Source organism: Neophocaena asiaeorientalis, unplaced genomic scaffold, assembly GCF_003031525.2.
Source record: "Neophocaena asiaeorientalis asiaeorientalis breed wild unplaced genomic scaffold, Neophocaena_asiaeorientalis_V1.1 scaffold648, whole genome shotgun sequence".
In the NCBI taxonomy this organism is placed as follows: domain Eukaryota; kingdom Metazoa; phylum Chordata; class Mammalia; order Artiodactyla; family Phocoenidae; genus Neophocaena; species Neophocaena asiaeorientalis.
In genome coordinates, this window is record NW_020172781.1 from 2,805,794 (window position 1) to 2,825,357 (window position 19,564).

The 19,564-nt window shown below is 45.4% G+C and overlaps 1 protein-coding gene across 1 annotated transcript in view; it reads left to right on the forward strand.

Annotated features, from left to right (window-relative positions):
- HECTD4 (HECT domain E3 ubiquitin protein ligase 4) overlaps positions 1–19,564 on the forward strand; it is a 185,576-nt gene that overhangs the window by 145,886 nt on the left and 20,126 nt on the right. The window contains exons 56-62 of the mRNA XM_024741407.1: positions 9,235–9,416; positions 10,649–10,854; positions 11,141–11,271; positions 11,563–11,768; positions 13,387–13,566; positions 15,901–17,207; positions 18,214–18,421. Of these exons, the coding sequence (XP_024597175.1) occupies positions 9,235–9,416; positions 10,649–10,854; positions 11,141–11,271; positions 11,563–11,768; positions 13,387–13,566; positions 15,901–17,207; positions 18,214–18,421 (2,420 nt within the window). The remainder of the gene's footprint in view (positions 1–9,234; positions 9,417–10,648; positions 10,855–11,140; positions 11,272–11,562; positions 11,769–13,386; positions 13,567–15,900; positions 17,208–18,213; positions 18,422–19,564) is intronic.

Genomic DNA, 19,564 nt, shown 5'->3' on the forward strand with positions numbered 1-19,564 from the left:
CCATGAACATGTGGTTGTACTGTGCTTTCTGGAAGTTTATACAATGTATTTATTCGTTTGATTAAAAATCTACTACATATCTTGAGGAAATGAAAATACAGAAAAGCACAAAAAGGAAATAAAACAACTCATTATTAGACCTTCACAAACATCATGGGCAGGGGCAGGCATATATATTTACTTTTCTTTTTTAATTCCTCTTTTTTTGAGAGAGAGAATTCACATACCATAAAATTCACCCTTTTGAAGTATACATTTCAGCGGTTTTCATATACTCACAAAGTTGTGCAACCACCAAACCATTGCCTCTAATTCCAGAACATTTTCATCCCCCAAAAGGAATCCTGTACCCTCCCCACTCCCCATTCCTCCTTCCTACTAGCCCCTGGCAACCATTGATCTACTTTCTGCCTCTATAGATTTGCTTAGTCTGGACGTTTCGTAAAAATGGACTCATGCAGCGTGCAGCCCTTTGTGTCTGGCCTCCTTCACATGGCATAATTTTTCAAGATTCATCCCTGTTGTAGCTCATGTTGTTACTTCTTTTTATGGCAAAAATAATATTCCATTGTATGGATAGTACCCCATTTTGTTTATCCATTCGTCAATTGATGGACACCTGGGTTCCTTCTACCTTTTGGCTATTATGAATCATGCTGCTATGAACATTTGTGTACAGGTTTTTGTGTGGACATGTTTTCATTCCTCCTGGGTATATATGTGGGAGTGAAATTGCTGGGTCATATGGTAACTTTATGTCTAACTTTTTGAGGAACTGCCAGATGGTTTTCCAAAGTGATTGCCCTATTTTACATTCCCATCAGCACATATGAGGGTTCCAATTTCTCTACATCCTGGCCAACACTTACTATTGCCTGTTTTTTGATTATAGCCATCCTAGTGGATGTGAAGTGGTGTCTCATTGTGCCTTTGACTCGCATTTCTCTAATAACTAATGATGTTGAACATCTTTTCATGCATATCTTTTCTCTTTAGAAAAATGTTTATTCACATTTTCTGCCCATTTTTTACTTGGCTTGTCTTTTTATTGTTGAATTGCCTGAGTTCTTACAACACTTTGTTTTATTATCTTCCGGACTGAGCCGTGTTCCTTTTGGGTTATAGCTAAACTGAGGGTATTGGTAAATGCCATAGAGTTATTTTAGACCCTAAAATATAGGGTCCCAAAATAATAATGGTACTTGCTCCTGAAAAAACTTTTCCCTCTACCCTCCTCAGGTCTCACGGTAGTAACCCGCTCTCCAGACAGCAATAACGTAGCCAGCAGTACTGTTGGAACTGCCCTACCAAAATTTGCCATCCGAGGGATGCTGAAAACCTTTGGGCTTCATGGAGTTGTCTTAGATGTTGATTCAGTGAGTGAACAGCCTTTTATATACACTGAGACTTTCATGCCCAGACTCCAAATACCTTAAAAAGTGATTATACAGATAGATTATTCTTCAAATTAGGGATAAAGAAACCAGGCTGAGTGCTGTCATGCCAGATGACTTGCCTGAGATTTTCTCTTGGGCCCAGATCAGCGCTGATTGTAGAACGTAAGCTCTTAACTCTCAGTGCTGTCAGCGCCTTCAGACCATGCTGCTGCCACCGTTTTTTGCTGTCAACCATGTTCAGGCTGCCCCTACCTTATGTCTACCAAGTTCCAAGGGAAAATTCTCCTGTTGGCCTTGATAAATGGATGATCTATCATTGTCATGATTGTTATACAGACTCAAAGAAATAGTTTTGTGGTTTTGATCATGTCATCTCACTGGTTCTTGCAGCCTCAGTTTCCCCGTCTGTAAAATGAGTGTATTAAACTAGATCAGTTGTTTTCTTCTCAGCTTTGCAGAGCCCTCTCATGGGGCTCAGCAAGGTTTAAGGTGGGGTGGGGTGGCAGGGGCTAAGGAATAGAAGAGAGTAAGGGCCAAGCCGAAGCTTTCTTTTGAAAACAGAGGCCCTGATGGCTGTTTGAAGGCTGTGACTACATAATCCTTAGGTTACATGCACATGCTTGCATTTCTGTTTCCCATGCAGGAAAAACTGATGAAGTAATACACAGATCAAGCCTAAGAGTCTCAGATATAGAAGTATCTATCACCACATAGATAAGCTTTGGTATCTGTCTGTCTACGGATACAGATAATGTTAGGTATCACTAATGCTTTGAAATTGAAAATTTTACATCTTCAACTGACTCCATTTTACCAGAGTATAATTTAAATCATTACATTTTTAAGAGAGGCTGTTGGCTGGTGATTTACTAAGGTGAACTTTCAAGTAGAAAATTCCATTAGTAATACTGTTAATCTCCCACTGCCTTCTGAGACAAGCTGTGATTCTGGTTATCAGAAAGTACGTAACTGACAGTATTTTTCAGCAATGGAAACGTGTGAAAGGAAAATTAGAAAAATAGACATTTTCTTAAAGCAATAATTCTGTTATGTCTCAAGTGGTTTGATTCCCTTTGTTTCAGTAGTAGTCCCTAAATAAAGATTGCATTGCTATTTGAATCCAGAATGCGTATTCATGAGCTTACATTTTTATTTTCCTAGCAATAAAATAGAGCGATCAGACAGATTCCCTGCTTTTACAAAATTATTAACATAAAAACAATGAACATAAATTTTACCTGGCAACAATGCATGTTGAACTGTTACTTGAAATATACCTTGAAATATATCTTCTCTTTAAATTTCTAATTCATGACTACATTGAAGTTCTTTAATTTATTGTACCAATTAAATTTTTCCAGCTGGTATGAAAAAACTAAATACACTATCCAGATATCTTTGAACTTTTAGCCTCAATCAGTGACATGAAACTAGTATTTACTGCTATAAAAGTTTGGTCTTATATGTATACATATGTATTTTAAAACTTGGGGAAAAAAGTCAGTGCTCAAAAAACAAATAAATAAAAAGAAATAAATAAAAATAAATCATAAAAAACCAAATAGACATTTCCTTTTTCTATTGTAGGTAAATGAATTGGTGCAGGTAGAAACCTACCTCCGAAGCGAAGGTGTGCTGGTCCGATACTGGTATCCTATTGATATGTTGGAAAGGCCCCCAGCAGGCTACCGAAGGACTGCCACCAATGGGCTGGTCACCCTGGACAATACCAACCTTCAAATTCACAGGTAAGGGAATGCCCTGGCAGTCCAGTGGTTAGGACTCTGAGTTCTCACTGCCGAGGGCCTGGGTTCCGTCCCTGGTTGGGGAACTAAAATCCCACAGGCCACGTGGCATGGCCAGAAATTTTTAATAAATAAATAAATAATAAATTCACAGGTAAAATTGAGCCCTTCTTTCTAGCGGGTCACAGAAATCCACTTACTCTGTTTTATCACATGTGCCATTCATTGTTGACAAAGAAGGCTTTTCTTTCAAAGCTAAGAGAGAGACAGAGGCAGCTAGTAAAGATAACAGCGAATTGCAAGAGTTAGGAAGAACAGTTGCAGGATCCAGTATCACCTGGCCTATGCCATGGATACTCTGCTGTAAGTTGCGGGTGTTGAGGGGTGTCTGGAGATTTGAAGAACATGGAAAAGTTCTAAAGTGTAAACCGAATCAAGAAGACACAACTAAGAGGAGTCCAGGCACTGTGTGAGCAGCCAGCTCATTTCTGTTAAACTAACAAGGTACTCCTTGAGTGCTCCTTTGTGCCCAGCACTTTGCGGGGGTCTCTGAGGGGACCTGTGCCTGCCGTCTGTGGGTTAAATCCTAAAGATCTGGCAAAATTCCCTCACATGCACCTGCAAATTCCTTCTTTCAGTCATAAAAATTCTTGCAACAATTCAGAAGAAAATATAATGATAAATGGAGCTCTCTGATAAAACTTCCCATAAACTATTTTTCATACTGTTCATCCAATAGCATTGTAACTTCTCATTATATTGTCAATTTTGAAGCAACTTGAGTGTATCTCCAGCTTAGACCTCTCCCTGGAACACCAGATGGACGTATCCAACTGCCTCCTTGCCATCTCCACTCAGATGTTTCACCGCCCCATTTGGGTGGTCTTAAGTTCAACTTGACAATCAAATTCACAAGACCCAAATAGGCGATACTTGGCACTAGCTTCACCTAGAAGGATCCAGGATGGGAAGCGTGGCGTGCCACAGGGAAGTGTCGTGCATACATTTCAGCAGGAAAGACTTAACGTCGCTGTGTTCACGTGATGGCTGAGAGCCCCACGTCCCAAATAGAAGCCGGTATCTTTTGTAACAACTCCACAGGCATAGCTTCTAGGGATTTCTGCAAGAGGCAGGCCCAGTTAGTAAGAGTCACCATTTTCTGGAAAGCCCGAAACTGTAGCTTCCCACCAAGAGCACTCTTTTTTCAGCCCTCCCAGTACAGCTTGCCAGTTGGGGGTGGTTTTGACCATAAGCAACATGCCTGGTAATATTGCTGATATTCGGGAGTTCCCTGGTGGCCTAGTGGTTAGGATTCCCGGCTTTCACTGCCATGGCCCAGGTTCAGTCCCTGGTCAGGGAATTGAGATCCCGTAAGCCGCACAGTGCGGCCAAAAAATATATATACACGCACACACACACACACACACACACACACACACACACATATATATATATGGCTAATACTACTTTTGTCAGGTTTTTAGAACTGAGCTGAAAACAAGTTAACCGAAGTCAGCTCTTACATGGACAAGGCTAATCTAATAGGTGCCTAAAATGTCTCATGTGAGGTGGAATTCAGGCCTTCTCCTCCACCGGTCTTTCCACGTCTGTGAGGGGTGCCCAAGTCACCCTTTGTCCTCACTGCCTCACGTAACCAATCGGCAGGTCCCATTGACTCTTCCTCCAAAGTACATCCCAGGCTGCCTCTCTCCATCTCCGCCTCCACCACACTGCTCTAGGCTTCAGCTCTCCCTTCTCTCCACAGCAGCCGAGTGATCTTTTAGAAACACAGATCAGATCATTCATCTCTCTCCTCTAATTCAAACGTTCCCATGGCGTTCCACTTCCCATGGAGTAGAATTCAAACCCTTAACCTGGCTCGCCAAACCCTCCCCGAGCCTCAGAGTCTATCTGCTTCTCCCAGTGTACTCTCCTTCCGCAGTTTCTCTCACACACCAAGCTTGTTTCCTCCTCAGTGTCTCTGTATATGCTGTTCCCTCTGCCTGCAATGCTTTGCCCAGAACTTTGCATGGATGTCTCATTCATTTTTATTTTAAATTATATTTTATTTATTTTTTATACAGCAGGTTCTTATTAGTCATCCGTTTTATACACGTCAGTGTATGCATCTCAATCCCAATCGCCCAGTTCATCACGCCACCACCCCCAACCCCCACTGCTTTCCCCGCTTGGTGTCCATACGTTTGTTTTCTACATCTTTGTCTCAGTTTCTGCCCTGCAAACTGGTTCATCTGTACCATTTTTCTAGGTTCCACATATATGCGTTAATATGCGATATTTGTTTTTCTCTTTCTGACTTACTGCACTCTTTTTGACAGTCTCTAGATTCATCCACGTCTCTACAAATGACCCAATTTCGTTCCTTTTTATGGCTGAGTAATATTCCATTGTATATATGTACCACAACTGCTTTATCCATTTATCTGTCGGTGGGTATTTAGGCTGCTTCCATGACCTGGCTATTGTAAATAGTGCTGCAGTGAACATTGGGGTGCATGTGTCTTTTTGAATTGTGGTTTTCTCTGGGTATATGCCCAGTAGTGGGATTGCTGGGTCATATGGTAATTCTATTTTTAGTTTCTTAAGGAACCTCCATACTGTTCTCCATAGTGGCTGTATCAATTTACATTCCCACCAACAGTGCAAGAGGATTCCATTTTCTCCACACCCTCTCCAGCGTTTGTTGTTCGTATATTTTCTGATGATGCCCATTCTAACTGGTGTGAGGTGATACCTCACTGTAGTTTTGATCTGCATTTCTCTAATAATTAGTGATGTTGAGGAGCTTTTCATGCACTTCTTGACCATCTGTATGTCCTCTTTAGAGAAATGTCTATTTAGGTCTTCTGCCCATTTTTTGATTGGGTTGTTTGTTTTTTTAATATTGAGCTGCATGAGCTGTTTATATATTTTGGAGATTAATCCTTTGTCAGTTGCTTCATTTGCAAATATTTTGTCCCATTCTGAGGATTGTCTTTTCATCTTGTTTATGGTTTCCTTTGCTTTGCAAGAGCTTTTAAGTTTCATTAGGTCCCATTTGTTTATTTTTGTTTTTATCTCCATTACTCTAGGAAGTGGGCCAAAAAAGATCTTGCTGTGATTTATGTCAACGAGTGTTTTTCCTGTGTTTTCCTCTAAGAGTTTTATGTGTCCGGTCTTACATTTAGGGTGTCTAATCCATTTTGAGTTTATTTTTGTGTATGGTGTTAGAGAGTGTTCTAATTTCATTCTTTTACATGTAGCTGTCCAGTTTTCCCAGCACCACTTACGGAAGAGACTGTCTTTTCTCCATTGTATATCCTTGCCTCCTTTGTCATAGATTAGTTGACCATAGGTGTGTGGGTTTATCTCTGGGCTTTCTATCCTGTTCCATTGATCTATATTTCTGTTTTTGTGTCAGTACCATATTGTCTTGATTATTGTAGCTTTGTAGTATAGTCTGAAGTCAGGGAGTCTGATTCCTCCAGCTCCTTTTTTTTTCCCTCAAGACTGTAGGTGTCTTTGCCAATAGCTTTGGCTATTCAGGGTCTTTTGTGTCTCCATGCAAACTTCAAGATTTTTTGTTCTAGTTCTGTAAAAAATGCCATTGGTAATTTGATAGGGATTGCATTGAATCTGTAGATTGCTTTGGGTAGTATAGTCATCTTCACAATATTGATTCTTCCAATCCAAGAACATGGTATATCTCTCCATCCGTTGGTATCATCTTTAATTTCTTTCAACAGTGTCTTATAGTTTTCTGTATACAGGTCTTTTGTCTCCCTAGGTAGGTTTATTCCTAGGTATTTTATTCTTTACTGTCTCTTTCTTGTCATTCAGATCGCAATGTATATGTCACCTTTCCAAAAAAGCCTTGCCTCACCATGTAAACGTAAGCCCACAGGAGCACATTGTCATAACACTGTATTTTATCAATACTTCCCTTCCAGAACCTGATATTTTTGCTTTTTTTTTTTTTAATTTGTTTATTGTGTGTCTCCTCCCTCTAGAACATAAGCTTCCTAAAAGCAGATACCTTGTCTGATTCTTTGCTAGAGCTCCCAGTGCTTAATCTGGGCCCTGGCTCACACTGTAGACTCCACATATTTGTTGAAAAGGATCCCCAAACATATATGCTTGAATATCAATATGGTACTCTTAAAGTTTTTAAAAACTTCTTTAATAAGACTTTCAGTCATATTTTTGGGAAATTTCTGTGATAGATGAAACCTATTGACTGTTGACTAGCAACTTAGAGAAAAGGCAAGAAAGTGCTTCGCAAGGTTACAATCAGTCTGCAGATGTAGGACATTTACAATCAGTATTAATGTGGTGATCTCGGTATTGGGAGAAATATGAAATATGCCATAGATTTGTTTGATCAATACAATGATGGAATTTCTGGTCATAGTACGGATTTTCATCAGAGGTGTACTCTGCCTAAAGTCCTCACGTGGGTTTGAGAGAGGACTTTAGAGAATGAAGAGTCGGTGGGGGGCTCATCAGCAGAGACTTCAGGGACGTTAACAGTCTGCAGAGTCGACCAAAAATAATCTCACTTCAGCTTCATCCTGGCAACTTGAGGCTTTGCAGTCTGAGGAGAGAGCTGGGGGGAGTCTGTAGGGCTTTCAGCTTTCATAGTCAGACCTCATCTGTTTTGCTGCCCTGGTCCTCGTGAGCTGTGCTAGTACTGTCAACAGACAAACTTCTGAGGAGGGAAGAAGCAGGTGGAGTTGGTTTGTTTTAAATTCTGGCGCAAGAATATTACAAACTGGTGGAGCCGAGAAAGAAACCACCTAACATGCACCATCTTAGCCGGTTTCTTTTTTGTCTTCACTTTATATGATGGACCAGCATTACCTTTAATTTGGGTCAGTAGGTAATATCAAGTGACCCCTGTTGGCTACGAGTGGGTTTAGACCTAGACTTTATAGACACAAAAGGGCTACTTCTTTTTTTTTTTAACTTATTTTTTACTGAAGCAGAGTTGAATTACAATGTTAACTACTGCTGTATGTCAAAGTGACTCAGTTATTTATATATATATATATATATATATATATATAACTGTTTTTAGTTTTCTGAGGAACCTCCACTGCTGTTTTCCACAGTGGCTGCACCAATTTACATTCCAAAAGGGCTACTTCTAACTTGCCTTCTTGATTAAGTGCTTACTACCAGCAGAATTTTTAATTATGGTGATTAGCTAATAAAATACAGGGAGCCTCCCCTATGCTTAGTATGAGCTAGAATAGATTCTTTACCAAGAGATGCATTTCTAAATGAGACCTGCTTAGTCACTAATGAGCTATTATTCAAGGTGAATGCCAATCACGTCATAAATTGATCACATTAAAAAAAAATGCCCACACTGAAATTTTTATAATAGCTTTACAGAGATACAATTCACGTACCGTGTAATTTACCCATTTAAAGTATACAGGCCAACAGTTTTTAGTATATTCACAAAATTCTGTAACCATCATCACCCTCAGTTTTAGAGCATTTTCATCACCCCAAGAAGAAACCCCACACCCATTAGTAGTCAGTTCCCCTTCTCCCATCCCCTAGCTCAACCCCGCCAATCTAATTTCTGTTTCTATGGATTTGCTTAATTCTGGACACTCGATATAAATGGATTCATAATATGTGAGCTTTTGTGTCTGGCTTCTTTCACTTAGCACAGGGCTGTCCAGGTTCATCCATGTCGTAGCACGTGTCACTGCTTCATCCCTTTTTATTTGTGAATAACATTCCATTGTATGGATTTACTGTGCCTCAGTTGTTGGACATTTGGGCTGTTTCCACTTTTTGGCTACTATATGTATGCTACTATGAACACACGTATATGTGAGTCTTTATGTGAACATATATTTTCATTTCTTTTTCCACGGTGGTTTTTGAGTTGGGAAAAATCAAACATAACTAAATGTGGCTTTTTGTTTAAAACACAAGTGTCTAACTTGGAGCACAGAACACGAGGCCAGAGAAGCCTGAGATGTGGTCCTTCCCCTTCAGCGGCCCGTGGCCCGGCCCAGTGTGGAGGCTGGACCGTCAGAGCTCAGTGCCTGTCGCCTGCCCTTCCCTTGCAGGGAGCTGCTGCGCTGCGAGGCCGCACTGGCCAGGCTGTACTGCCGCATGGCCCTGCTCAACATCTTCGCCCCCAAGCTGCCTCACCTGTTTACCCGCCTCTTCCACATCCCTGCCATCCGGGATATTACCCTGGAGCACCTGCAGCTGCTGTCCAATCAGCTCCTCGCTCCTCCCCTCCCAGGTAAACCTCGGCTTTGCGGCTCTCACTGCAGAAATTAGGCCCAGGATGGAATAGCCCTGAGGGTGAGCCGGGCGCCAAGCAGGAGCTGTGCTTAGTGTCCTTGTTCTCCACGTGAGCAGGGGGAGGAGTCCCAGCACAGGACCTTTAGACTTAGTGTAGATAAACTGTACGAAAGATCGCAGCTGTCTTTGCAGTGCTTTCTCACTCTTTGAAAAACCTAAGTGTATTAGATGACATATTTAGTCATTAACCTATTAAGCATTCATTAAGCAAACTAATCGTGGATCAAGGAAAATGAAGTCTTATTTATGAAATCTAGTCACTGTACTGTTGTCACAGACATTCTGTTTGACGTGTAAAGACAGGAAAACGTTCCTGCCATCAAACACCACCAGAGAGACCTAATTGATTCATTGTGACCTCAAGCGGAGCTGTTTTAATGGGCCAGCCTGTGTGCATCTGCTCCACGTGGGGCCCTTGGAGCGTGGGCTGATGCTGTGTGTTCGCTCCCTTGGTGAATACTAAGTGATGACTCTGCCCTCAGCCCAGTTGAAGACTGAAGGGCCCCTTATGTCTTCCTCTGGCACCTTGGCCTCCAGCCTGCTTCCCTTGACCTCCTAGCTACTAAGATGGGAGCAGGAGTGAGAGGGCAGGTGGCATTCTAAGCATAAAGGACATCTCTCACAGCCATGGGGTCCCAGCCAGTGCCTGTGTGAACTACATCTCCACAGGCCACTTAAGCACGTGGGGTCCAGTGGCCCACCCCAAGAAATTAGAGGCTCCAAAACAGATCTGAAAAGCTTTAACGTGCTTGTGGAAGAAGCTTTGCCACAGTGACTAACACTTGCTTTATAAACTCCACTCTGAGCTACTCCAGTGGTTCCTTGGTGAAACTCCAGGTTGGCCAGGGCAGCCGATAGGTCAGGCTCTGGGAACCCCTGAATCCAAGCAGCTCCACTTCTACCTGCTTAGTAGACCTGGACTTCAATTCAGGTTTTTATTTTAGGCAACAGTTTTGTAGCTTAAAAGAAAGCAAAAAGTTAAAGGCCGCCGAACTCCTGAATCCCCCACCCCCTGCAGGATCTGACTGGTGACATCTGTTACCCAAGACGTATGTTCAAGCTAACCCATCCTGGTTTTCTGGACAGAATGCTCCTGGCTCGTTACTCAGGATCTCACAGCCCGTGGCTGCTGCTGTTCTTGTTGACTTGTGTTTTCTTTCCTGTCCCCAGACGGCACCATCAGCTCCAGCTCCATCCTCCTGGCACAGTCCCTGCAGCACTGCATCCATTCCCAGAACTGCTCGGCCACGGACCTCTTCTACCAGGGCAGCTCCCAGACAGTGAGAGAGTGGCTCAACGTGGCCATCACTCGGACCCTGCACCAGGGTGAGGAGAGCCTGTTGGAGCTGACGAAACAGATCTGCTCTTTCCTGCAGGTAAAAGTCCAAAGTTCTGATGTCCCTAAACTAGGGTTACAGGTTTCAATTGGAAATCTTATTGGCTGGCTGAAAATGACACTTTCTTCCCCAAGCCCCACTAGTCTGCTTTTCTTCGCAGCTCCCCTGCCTTGTCCCGTCCGTGGTGTCCTTCCTCCCAGAGGGCTTTTTTGTCCTCCTTATCCTGTTACAGTGTATGCATTGGCTCTCCTTTGCCTGGGAGCTGGGAAAAGGAAATGCTGTCTTGTGTTCAACCCGTGGCTTTCCCTGTTAAATGTCTCTGCAGACGGCACCAGAGCAGTTCCCCTCCGAAGAGTTTCCAATTTCCGAGTCCAAGGTCAACATGGACGTCAATTTCCCCGGGGCGGCTTTCGTTGTAGTATCTTGCAAAGAAAGTCAGTCTGGATTCCGCAAAGAGTAAGTTGCCCGTACTGTAGAAGATAGTGATGGGGAGAGAAAAGTAAGACAGATTCTGGTGCAATTTACAGAAGAAAAAACTCATTGCTTTTATTCTTTAATGCAGAGTGTACTTGGACATGATTTACAGTTCTTCCCTAATTTCCATGTTTTGGAAATTAGTCTATATAAAGAATGACCTTCTAAAATGTGATGGAGGTGACTTACGTGTGCCCGGTTCTCACCACCCCCTCACAACAAAGTGTTTGTTGACATGGTTGGACTCTGCTCACACGCATCCCTCCTCCTCAGCTCCTCTCTGTACAAGGCGCCGTGGGCGCGGGTGCTTGTGTACGGGCTGGGCCACAAAGTGAAGCGAAATGGCCAGCTAAACCTCATCGAGGCCATCTGTTACCCGCGGGATGCATCTCCGGCCAACACGGGACTCACGCCGCCTCCCACCACCAACCAGTACCCTTCTGTGATCCTCTCCACAGACAAAGTCCACATCAAACTGGGTAAGTCTCTGAATTAGCTCCTGGTAATAAGAACAGCTTTGAAGTCATTCTCTGCTTTCCTTCTTTGTGAAAATTGAAAGGATTTTCTACTGTGCTGCGTTCCAGTTTCCTATGGGTAAAGAAAAGGACTGCTTGGGGCAGTGTATTTCAGAGACAGTGGATTAAAAGTTCCCCCTTTCCTGCCAGGGGAAGACCTGGCAGATGCTGCCCAGACTACAGTGGGGATTTCCTTTCCTTTCACAAGTGTGTGCTGTTCAGAATGATCTAAACAGAGCAGTCCCATCATTTAGCTGTAATAATCCTGGCTGCCCTTCAAGTTCTCATTAAAACTGAATTCTCTCAGGTATAATGTGGCTCCCTGGGGCACGGGCCTCAGTGATCATCTGCTCCCCGTGTCAATGTTAAACAAAGCCTGGTGGTGGCCAGGCTGGGAAGCCCAAGTGGTCTTGTCTCCTTGGCATCCTTTGTTAAGCCTCCGCAGATTTAGATTTAGATTTAGATGAGGTCTCCATCTCTGTAAATCCTGAAGCTCTCGCTGACTGTCTGCTTTGTATACTGGGGCCAGCTGACTCTGTTTCTGAGTCAACACACAGAGGAAGGGAAACCTAGTCTCAGACTTGCACTGCACGTCCTTGGCATGTTGGACAGGAGAAGATGGACACATGTTTGTTAGAGACAATTATAAAGATGTATTTGAACTTTCAGCCAAAATTGGGCCTTGGCTTGCACAGCTCCAATCCTGGAGACATTGCATCCTTAGGGAATAGAATGAAAGGACATTTCTTAAGGTATTTGGTCAATGCTAAACAAGTTTATGATCTCTTTTTATTAGGGTCTGTTTTTTTATTGTATTTTGCCTACACTGTTTTTTAAAATTTATATTAAACACAGAAGATCTCTGTTTTACCTGTCATTCCCCAAATAAACATTCACCCCAAAGTACAGGCGAGTCAACATGGTTCCTCCTGAGCCGGCCAGAGACCCCTGGTACCCCAGCTTATGTCTGACCAGTGCTTGCAGAAGGGGTTGGGGTGCGTTGCAGGGTGTGACAGGGATCAGACCTCAGGGTCTTTCTTCTCTCATCGTAGGCAGCTTCGGTCAGATTCAGGCCATGACAATGACCGAAGGCAGTAAAAGAGAATTCTGGTAGTTCCTGAAGTCTGGGGGGCCCCTTGCTGGTCCACTCTGTAAATCTAAAATAAGCTGATGCTCCCATGGGATTGCAGCTGCACCAAAGGGCTGGTTATTTCTTTACCAGGCTGGGACCATTCCAGTGAAGCATCTTTTAAAGTCTGACTTCCTATTTCCATGCCAGGTCATCAGGCTGGTTGGTATCTGACTGACAGGGAGATGTTTATCCTTCCCTGTCCCCACTGCTGCCCTTTGTCCCATTCTCACACCAACAGGTGGACTTCTTGGAGGATGTCCTCCACTCCTCCTGCGCCTGCGGCTGACTCCGTCTGGAGTGGGCGGAGTGACATTTCCTCTCGCCCCCAGTGCACGAGTGGACAGGCTTTCCGGCCCTGTTTCTCTGCGCACACCTGGCAGGTCTTTATCGCAAGCTTGTTTTGATCGGGTGCTACCAGTCATGAGCTTTCCTTCTGGGCGCTTCTTCTAGGGGTGTCTCCCCCTCCCGGAGCCGTGCTGGTGTTACACTCCCTGCCCCTCGAGTTCCCACTGGCGATGGCCTTCGCAGAGCAGCTGCTGTCCTGGAAGTCGGAGGACGGCGAAGGGAGATCTGAAGATGAGCCTGACACCATCCCGACGTCCGTCCTCCTGCAAGTGGTGGAACTGCTCGGTGAGGCCTCCCTTCCCTCAGGGTCAGGCTGGTGGAGCTGGCCGGGTGCCTGGGGAAGGAGCTGGCCGGTGCGCCTGGGGTGGCCACAGTGGCCTGGGTGGTGACAGCTCTTGTCAGCTTGTTGTCAGTTGGGCTTGGGGAATTGAGTGGAAAGTGTAGCCTAGACTTCCAAATCCATGATTTGCAGGGTACTTCCATTATTTTGAGGGGTGGCATCTAACCGGGAAAATAAGATTAATTTTATCATACTTTACTTTAAAGCACTAACATATGCCATTGTTGTAACTTTGATTCTGTAACATTGTTCACTTTCATACCACCCTTCACCTTCAGACATTATGACCTCACAGCACCTGAAAGGTTACAGAGAGAGGGCATTGTAGCAAAACTCATGGAATGGTAAACTTAAAGAGTTGTGAACTTAGCCTATAAATTTACTTCAAAATTTTTCTAAATCTTGAGTTTTAATTAATGATATGTCTGCTTAAGTGGTTAGGGATAAAAATACTGATATCTGCAACTTATTTTGAAATAATCAAAAACTAAGATGAGTCTGTGGATGAACAGAGGGAAAGAGAGATGTGTAATAAAACAAACAGCTTTGTCACACATGTAATAACGTTAGTGGTAGAATCTAGGTGGTGGGCATCCGAATGTTGACTGTATAAGGTGTTCAACTTTTTTATATTTTTGTATTTTTTCAAAAATACAAAATGTTGGTGTTGGAGGGAAAGACATGTTGGCAAACTCAGGTCCCCTCAGGGGTCAGGGAGATGATGTAAGTGAGAGGAATTCAAGAGAGAAGTGGACCCAGGACCTCCAGGGAACTGGAGGGCATGTGTCCTGTGGGGCAGCCACTGAGCCCTACTACTCATTTGCTGTGTAAGAATGTGGCCCTAGTCCTGCCAGATACTGTCACTTTTTATTTCAAGAAAAGCCAGAAATCTAGATATTGATGTGAATTTCCCAGTTTCTAAATGTTGACAACTAATTCACATTCTTTAAAACACATTGGGCAGGGGGTCGGAAGAGGTGAGCAGGGAACCACTGGCTGGGGGAACGAGATGTATGTGGCCGGTCTCAGCTCTTGGGCCACCATTTGCAATTTTGGTGGAGATTTCTCTCCAAGGCCATCGTCTTCCAGAAATGTCCAATGGCAGAGGAAGGACAACAGAGAAGGAAATAGGAGCACATGAGGGCCTGGCCTTAGACCCCATTGGCCTTTATTCCCTGTCAGTGGCTCCATGAGCACCATGTCCCGTGACAGCCATGAGTTCATTACCAATTAGAATTATCAAAACAGCATCACCCCTGAGACCAGTCAGCCTAGTCCCCTCCTTCGTGGGTGCTGGGCCTAATTGGGATTCTCGGTAAGTCAGCCAGACCTGGCCGTTGGGACTCCCTGTCCACAATGTGACTGGGGATAGAAGACACGCATCTGGCACGAAGGGGACCTTGGCACAGATGTGTGTGGCCCACGGTTGTTCTAGACAGTGTTTCCTAGACTTCAGTCATTCTCATGCCACCTTTATGTGATTTCTGCCACATCTACAAGTCATGCCTATCACCATTTATTGATTTGTTTTTATGGCAATGAACTCCTTTCTCCTTTTTTTAAACTTATACTGAATTTTAAAAGAAACTTTATCTTGCTAATTTAAACAGAAAATTCGTATCCCTTGCCATAACTAGAAGATACTTATAAAATTAAAAAGTTAAGCAGTTACTGTTAAGAAATTCTGGCTAACTACTGTTCCCTGTCGAAGGCTCTGAGTCTCTGGGCTATTCTCTATTAAGAATATTCTAGCCCCAGAGTGAGGCTTTCTTGTTGACAAAATCAGGACTGAAAGAGGAGTTTAAAAGGAATCATTTTTCTGTGTGTATTTCTGAGCTATCTGGTAAAATTGGATCGTATGCCCCCAGTAGTAAGCGTCCCATGGTTCAGGAAACATTATGCTAATGATTTGTCACCAACCTGCTTAATAACTTTATGAGAAAGAAAACAATGATTTCAGGGTCAGAGCTGTAGAAGCTGGCTCCATGCGGTCACCTGCCACAGGGGTGAAGGCCACCGGCTCTGGGCCCAGCCTGCCCGGCTCTGCCCTGTGAGATTGTGTGACTGTGTGGCAGCCGTGTGAGTCCTTCAGCTCTTTGAGCCTCCGTTTCTTCATCTGTGAGATGGGGATGAAGGATGTAATGTTTGTTTCATGCGGTCGCTGTGAGGGCTGCCTCCATTAAAGTACCTTAGAACAGTGCCTGGCACATAGTAAGCTCTGTATAGGTGATTTTTTTTTTTTTTTTTTTTTTTTTTTTTTTTGCTGTCATTCACCTCAGGAAACTTCCTGTGGACCACAGACATGGCGGCCTGCGTGAAAGAGCTGGTTTTCCACCTCCTGGCAGAGCTCCTGCGCACAGTGCACAGCCTGGAGCAGAGGAAGCACCCTGCCGGCCTGTCCTCGTCCATCGCCCTCCAGCTGAACCCCTGCCTGGCCACGCTGATGGCCCTGCAGTCAGAGCTCCACAAGCTGTACGACGAGGAGACGCAGAGCTGGGTCTCGGGCAGCACGTGCGGTGGCTCGGGGACCGTAGCGGCCACCGACCAGGGCAGGTTCTCTACGTATTTCCACGCGCTCATGGAAGGGTGCCTGGCGGTGGCCGAGGTGACCCTGCCTACCAACATGAGTGTCACTGCCAGCGGGGTGACGTCGGCGACCGCCCCAAACCTCAGCGACTCGTCGTCCTCCTCGTCGTCCTCCCCAGGACAGACGCCGCAGAGCCCCAGCCTCCTGTCCAAGAGGAAGAAAGTCAAGATGAAGCGGGAAAAGGCCTCCTCCTCCGGGAAGCGCCAGTCCTCGCGCTCAGTGGACTCGGACCCCGCCGTGCTGAGCATCGGGGGCGGCAAGCCCGAAGACATGCTGTGGTTCCATCGTGCCCTGACCTTGCTCATCATCCTCCGGCACCTCACCAGGAAGGACCCGCAGGGGCTGGGTGTGACGAGCGACGCCATCGCCGACGCCTGCCAGGCCCTGGTGGGTCCCACCGCCCATAGCCGCTTGCTGGTGATCTCTGGGATCCCCACCCACCTGGACGAGGGCATCGTCAGAGGCGCCATCCGCAAGGCCTGCAACGCCCACGGCGGGGTCTTCAAAGACGAGATCTACATCCCCCTGCAGGACGAAGACCCCAAGAAGCCAAAAGACAAGGCCGAGGGCGGTGATGGGAAAGCTGAGCCAGAGAAGACCCTTAGCTTCCCCAGCACAGACAGCTTGGAGGTCAGCACGTCCCGCAGCCCGACCCCCGCCATGAGCATCAGTGCGTCTGCGTCCACCAGTCAAGCCTCCATCTGCAGCTCCCAGGGCATCTTGCAGACGGTCAGCGACGTCTCCACGGAACCGCTGCCCTCGGGCCTAGAGCTGCCCATCCCTGCGGGCTTATTGGAGCCCCACGTAGTGTCCAGCCAGGAGAGCCTGGACGTTTCCCTATGCAGCACCAGCAGCCTGGGCAGCCTTGGGAGCCTGGGGGAGCCACTGGACAACGCAGAAACGGCCTCAGTGTCAGACATGGGCTCCATGTACACAGTCACGTCCCTGGACAACCAGCCCCTCACAGCACGCCCCATCAAAGGCTTTGCGGTTGTGGAGGTAAGCACCTCACGCCTTGGCAACCACTTAAATCATGAGCGGTTAGAATCCCCCAGGCCTCTTTAAGCCTTCCAATATTATTTCCAAGGGACTAAGTAATAGGTGACATTGGGGCACTTAGCGGGCTCCCTGAGGCAGCTCTTGGAAACAGAAGTGATCAATCATGTTGATTATCTGTATTTGAGGTCCCATCTCTTGAGTGTGATAGCAAGTCTGTCAGGAAGTCAATACAGTTCATTGCAGAGTGTGGGAGGGGCTCCAGGGGCTGACCTTTCCTGATGGGTGGGCATCATCGAGTGTTTTCCAACTCAGGCCCCAGTGGCCTCTTTTTGAGTGGCTTTGGGTTGTTTTAACCGTTGCCATTGGCAGGAGGGACCCCCACCGAGCAGGGAGAGAACAGACTTGCCATTCTGTTCGGAGTGATTCTGAGCTTCAGATGCTGCGCGTGTTGCCAGATTACATTTCCACTTCAAGATCCCATGTGTTTTCTGGGCCTCCTTGTTTAGAAATCCTGCATCCTGTGTCTTCCTGCACCTGTGTAACGGGAGTCAGGTGCAGAGTAAAAACCATCCTCGCCCTTATTAGATACGGAGGGGAAGGCACTAGGAGGAGAACTCGCACCCCCTTGCCCCCACCCACGGGCTCTGACAGGAGAGCTCAAAGATCCAGGGGTTGGCTTCCTCCCAGAATCTGTCCACCTTCTCCCTGCGGAGTTTCTCGGAGCCAAGCGTGGACTTGAACCCCCGGGGCATCTGCGTAGAGCCACAGACCTGACCGGGGTTTAGCAACAGAGATGTCCAGTTGAGCTGTTCTCCTGCAAGTTACCACTTTCGGCACATACGAGAGACTTTGCTGGGAAGGCCAGCTTGCCCCGGTCAGGCTGCGCTCCCAACGCTGAAGACAGTAGAGGGTTTCAGGGACAGACGGAAGGGAAAGAAAGTTCATACAGCTAGCTGAGTGACTGGTCTCTCCACTCAAATCCTTACCCTTTTCCTTGTTCACACAGATCAGATCCCGAGCCAAAATCGAGAAAATCCGAGCGAGTTTATTTAACAATAATGACTTGATTGGTTTGTCAAGTTTGGATGGTGAAGATGAATTGATGGAAATGTCAACAGAAGAGATACTCACTGTGTCTGTAGTAAATCAGAGTTTGTTTGATACACAGGGGAGCCCAGGGTTAGAAGATTATTTCAATGATAAGTCAATTAAAGGTAGGTTATAGATGTTTTTTTAATTAATAGACTTTTTTTAAGAAATTTATAGAAAAAAAACTGAGCAAAAATCATACCCCTCTTGGGACTTCCCTGGCAGTCCAGTGGTTAGGACTCAGTGCTTTCACTGCCACAGGCCTGGGTTTGATCCCTGGTCAGGGAACTAAGATCCCGCAAGCCACACAGCGCGGCCAAAAAAAAAAATCATACCCCTCTCCATGTCCTGTTTTCCCTATTTTTAACATCTTACCTTAAAGAGGAGCTCTGGGGGTCAAAGATTTAAGAAGTGATTCAGGGAACGTTGGGAAGATGGTTCACTGCTTGGTTAACAGAAGGTGCGTTGTGTACATGATGTGAAGAGAACACTGCTGCTCCCCCAGGAGAGCCATCAGGGCTCTGAAGGCCAGCGGGCAGGCCCTGCCAGAGGCCCTGCCACAGGCCCCCACACCAAGCCCTCAGGTGCTCCTGTTTCCTGCCACAGCCTTGAATGTGGGCTTGCATTCAAGTTGCTTTTTTCCTTTTGTCTAGTCAGGCTTCCCCTTGTTTGAGTTCAAGTGTATTTATTTTGTTCTGTCCTCTAGAGCTAGAATGTACCATGTACATTGCTGGTAATCATTTAGTCAATATGCTCAAGGACAGCTAACACCTCGCCCTTTAAAATGAATTCTTGGGGAAGAACCGATTCCGGTTCCTTTCTCACAAAAGTCCCACTTTGTCATTCTCGTGGATCTTATGTGGGGGGACCCTACCCTGTCTGGCTTCCCCACTTCTTCTGTTCCGCCAGGACCCGGGCTCTATCGAGGCCCCACAGAGCTGGATCTAGCAGATCCTGAGGCCAAGAGCTCACCCCCAGCTTCGCTTCAGAAGCAGCAGCGATTTTTCTCCTTTCTTTTTATAACTGTAGTTCTTTGTGTTGTTGTCTTTATTTTGCATCAGTCTCTCTCAAATTTTTAAATTTATGTTTTTTCTAACTCTTTAATATTGTTTGAAAGTTCATAATAGAGTTGTTGAGTTTGTTCTGCTTTATGTTTTCTGAGGACAGAAATGTAATATTGAGTATGGATTTTGTTGTTGTTTCAAATTATTATCCCCCAGTCATGAAATTTTGAAATACTCCCACAGGGCTGGGACCAGAGTGAGGTA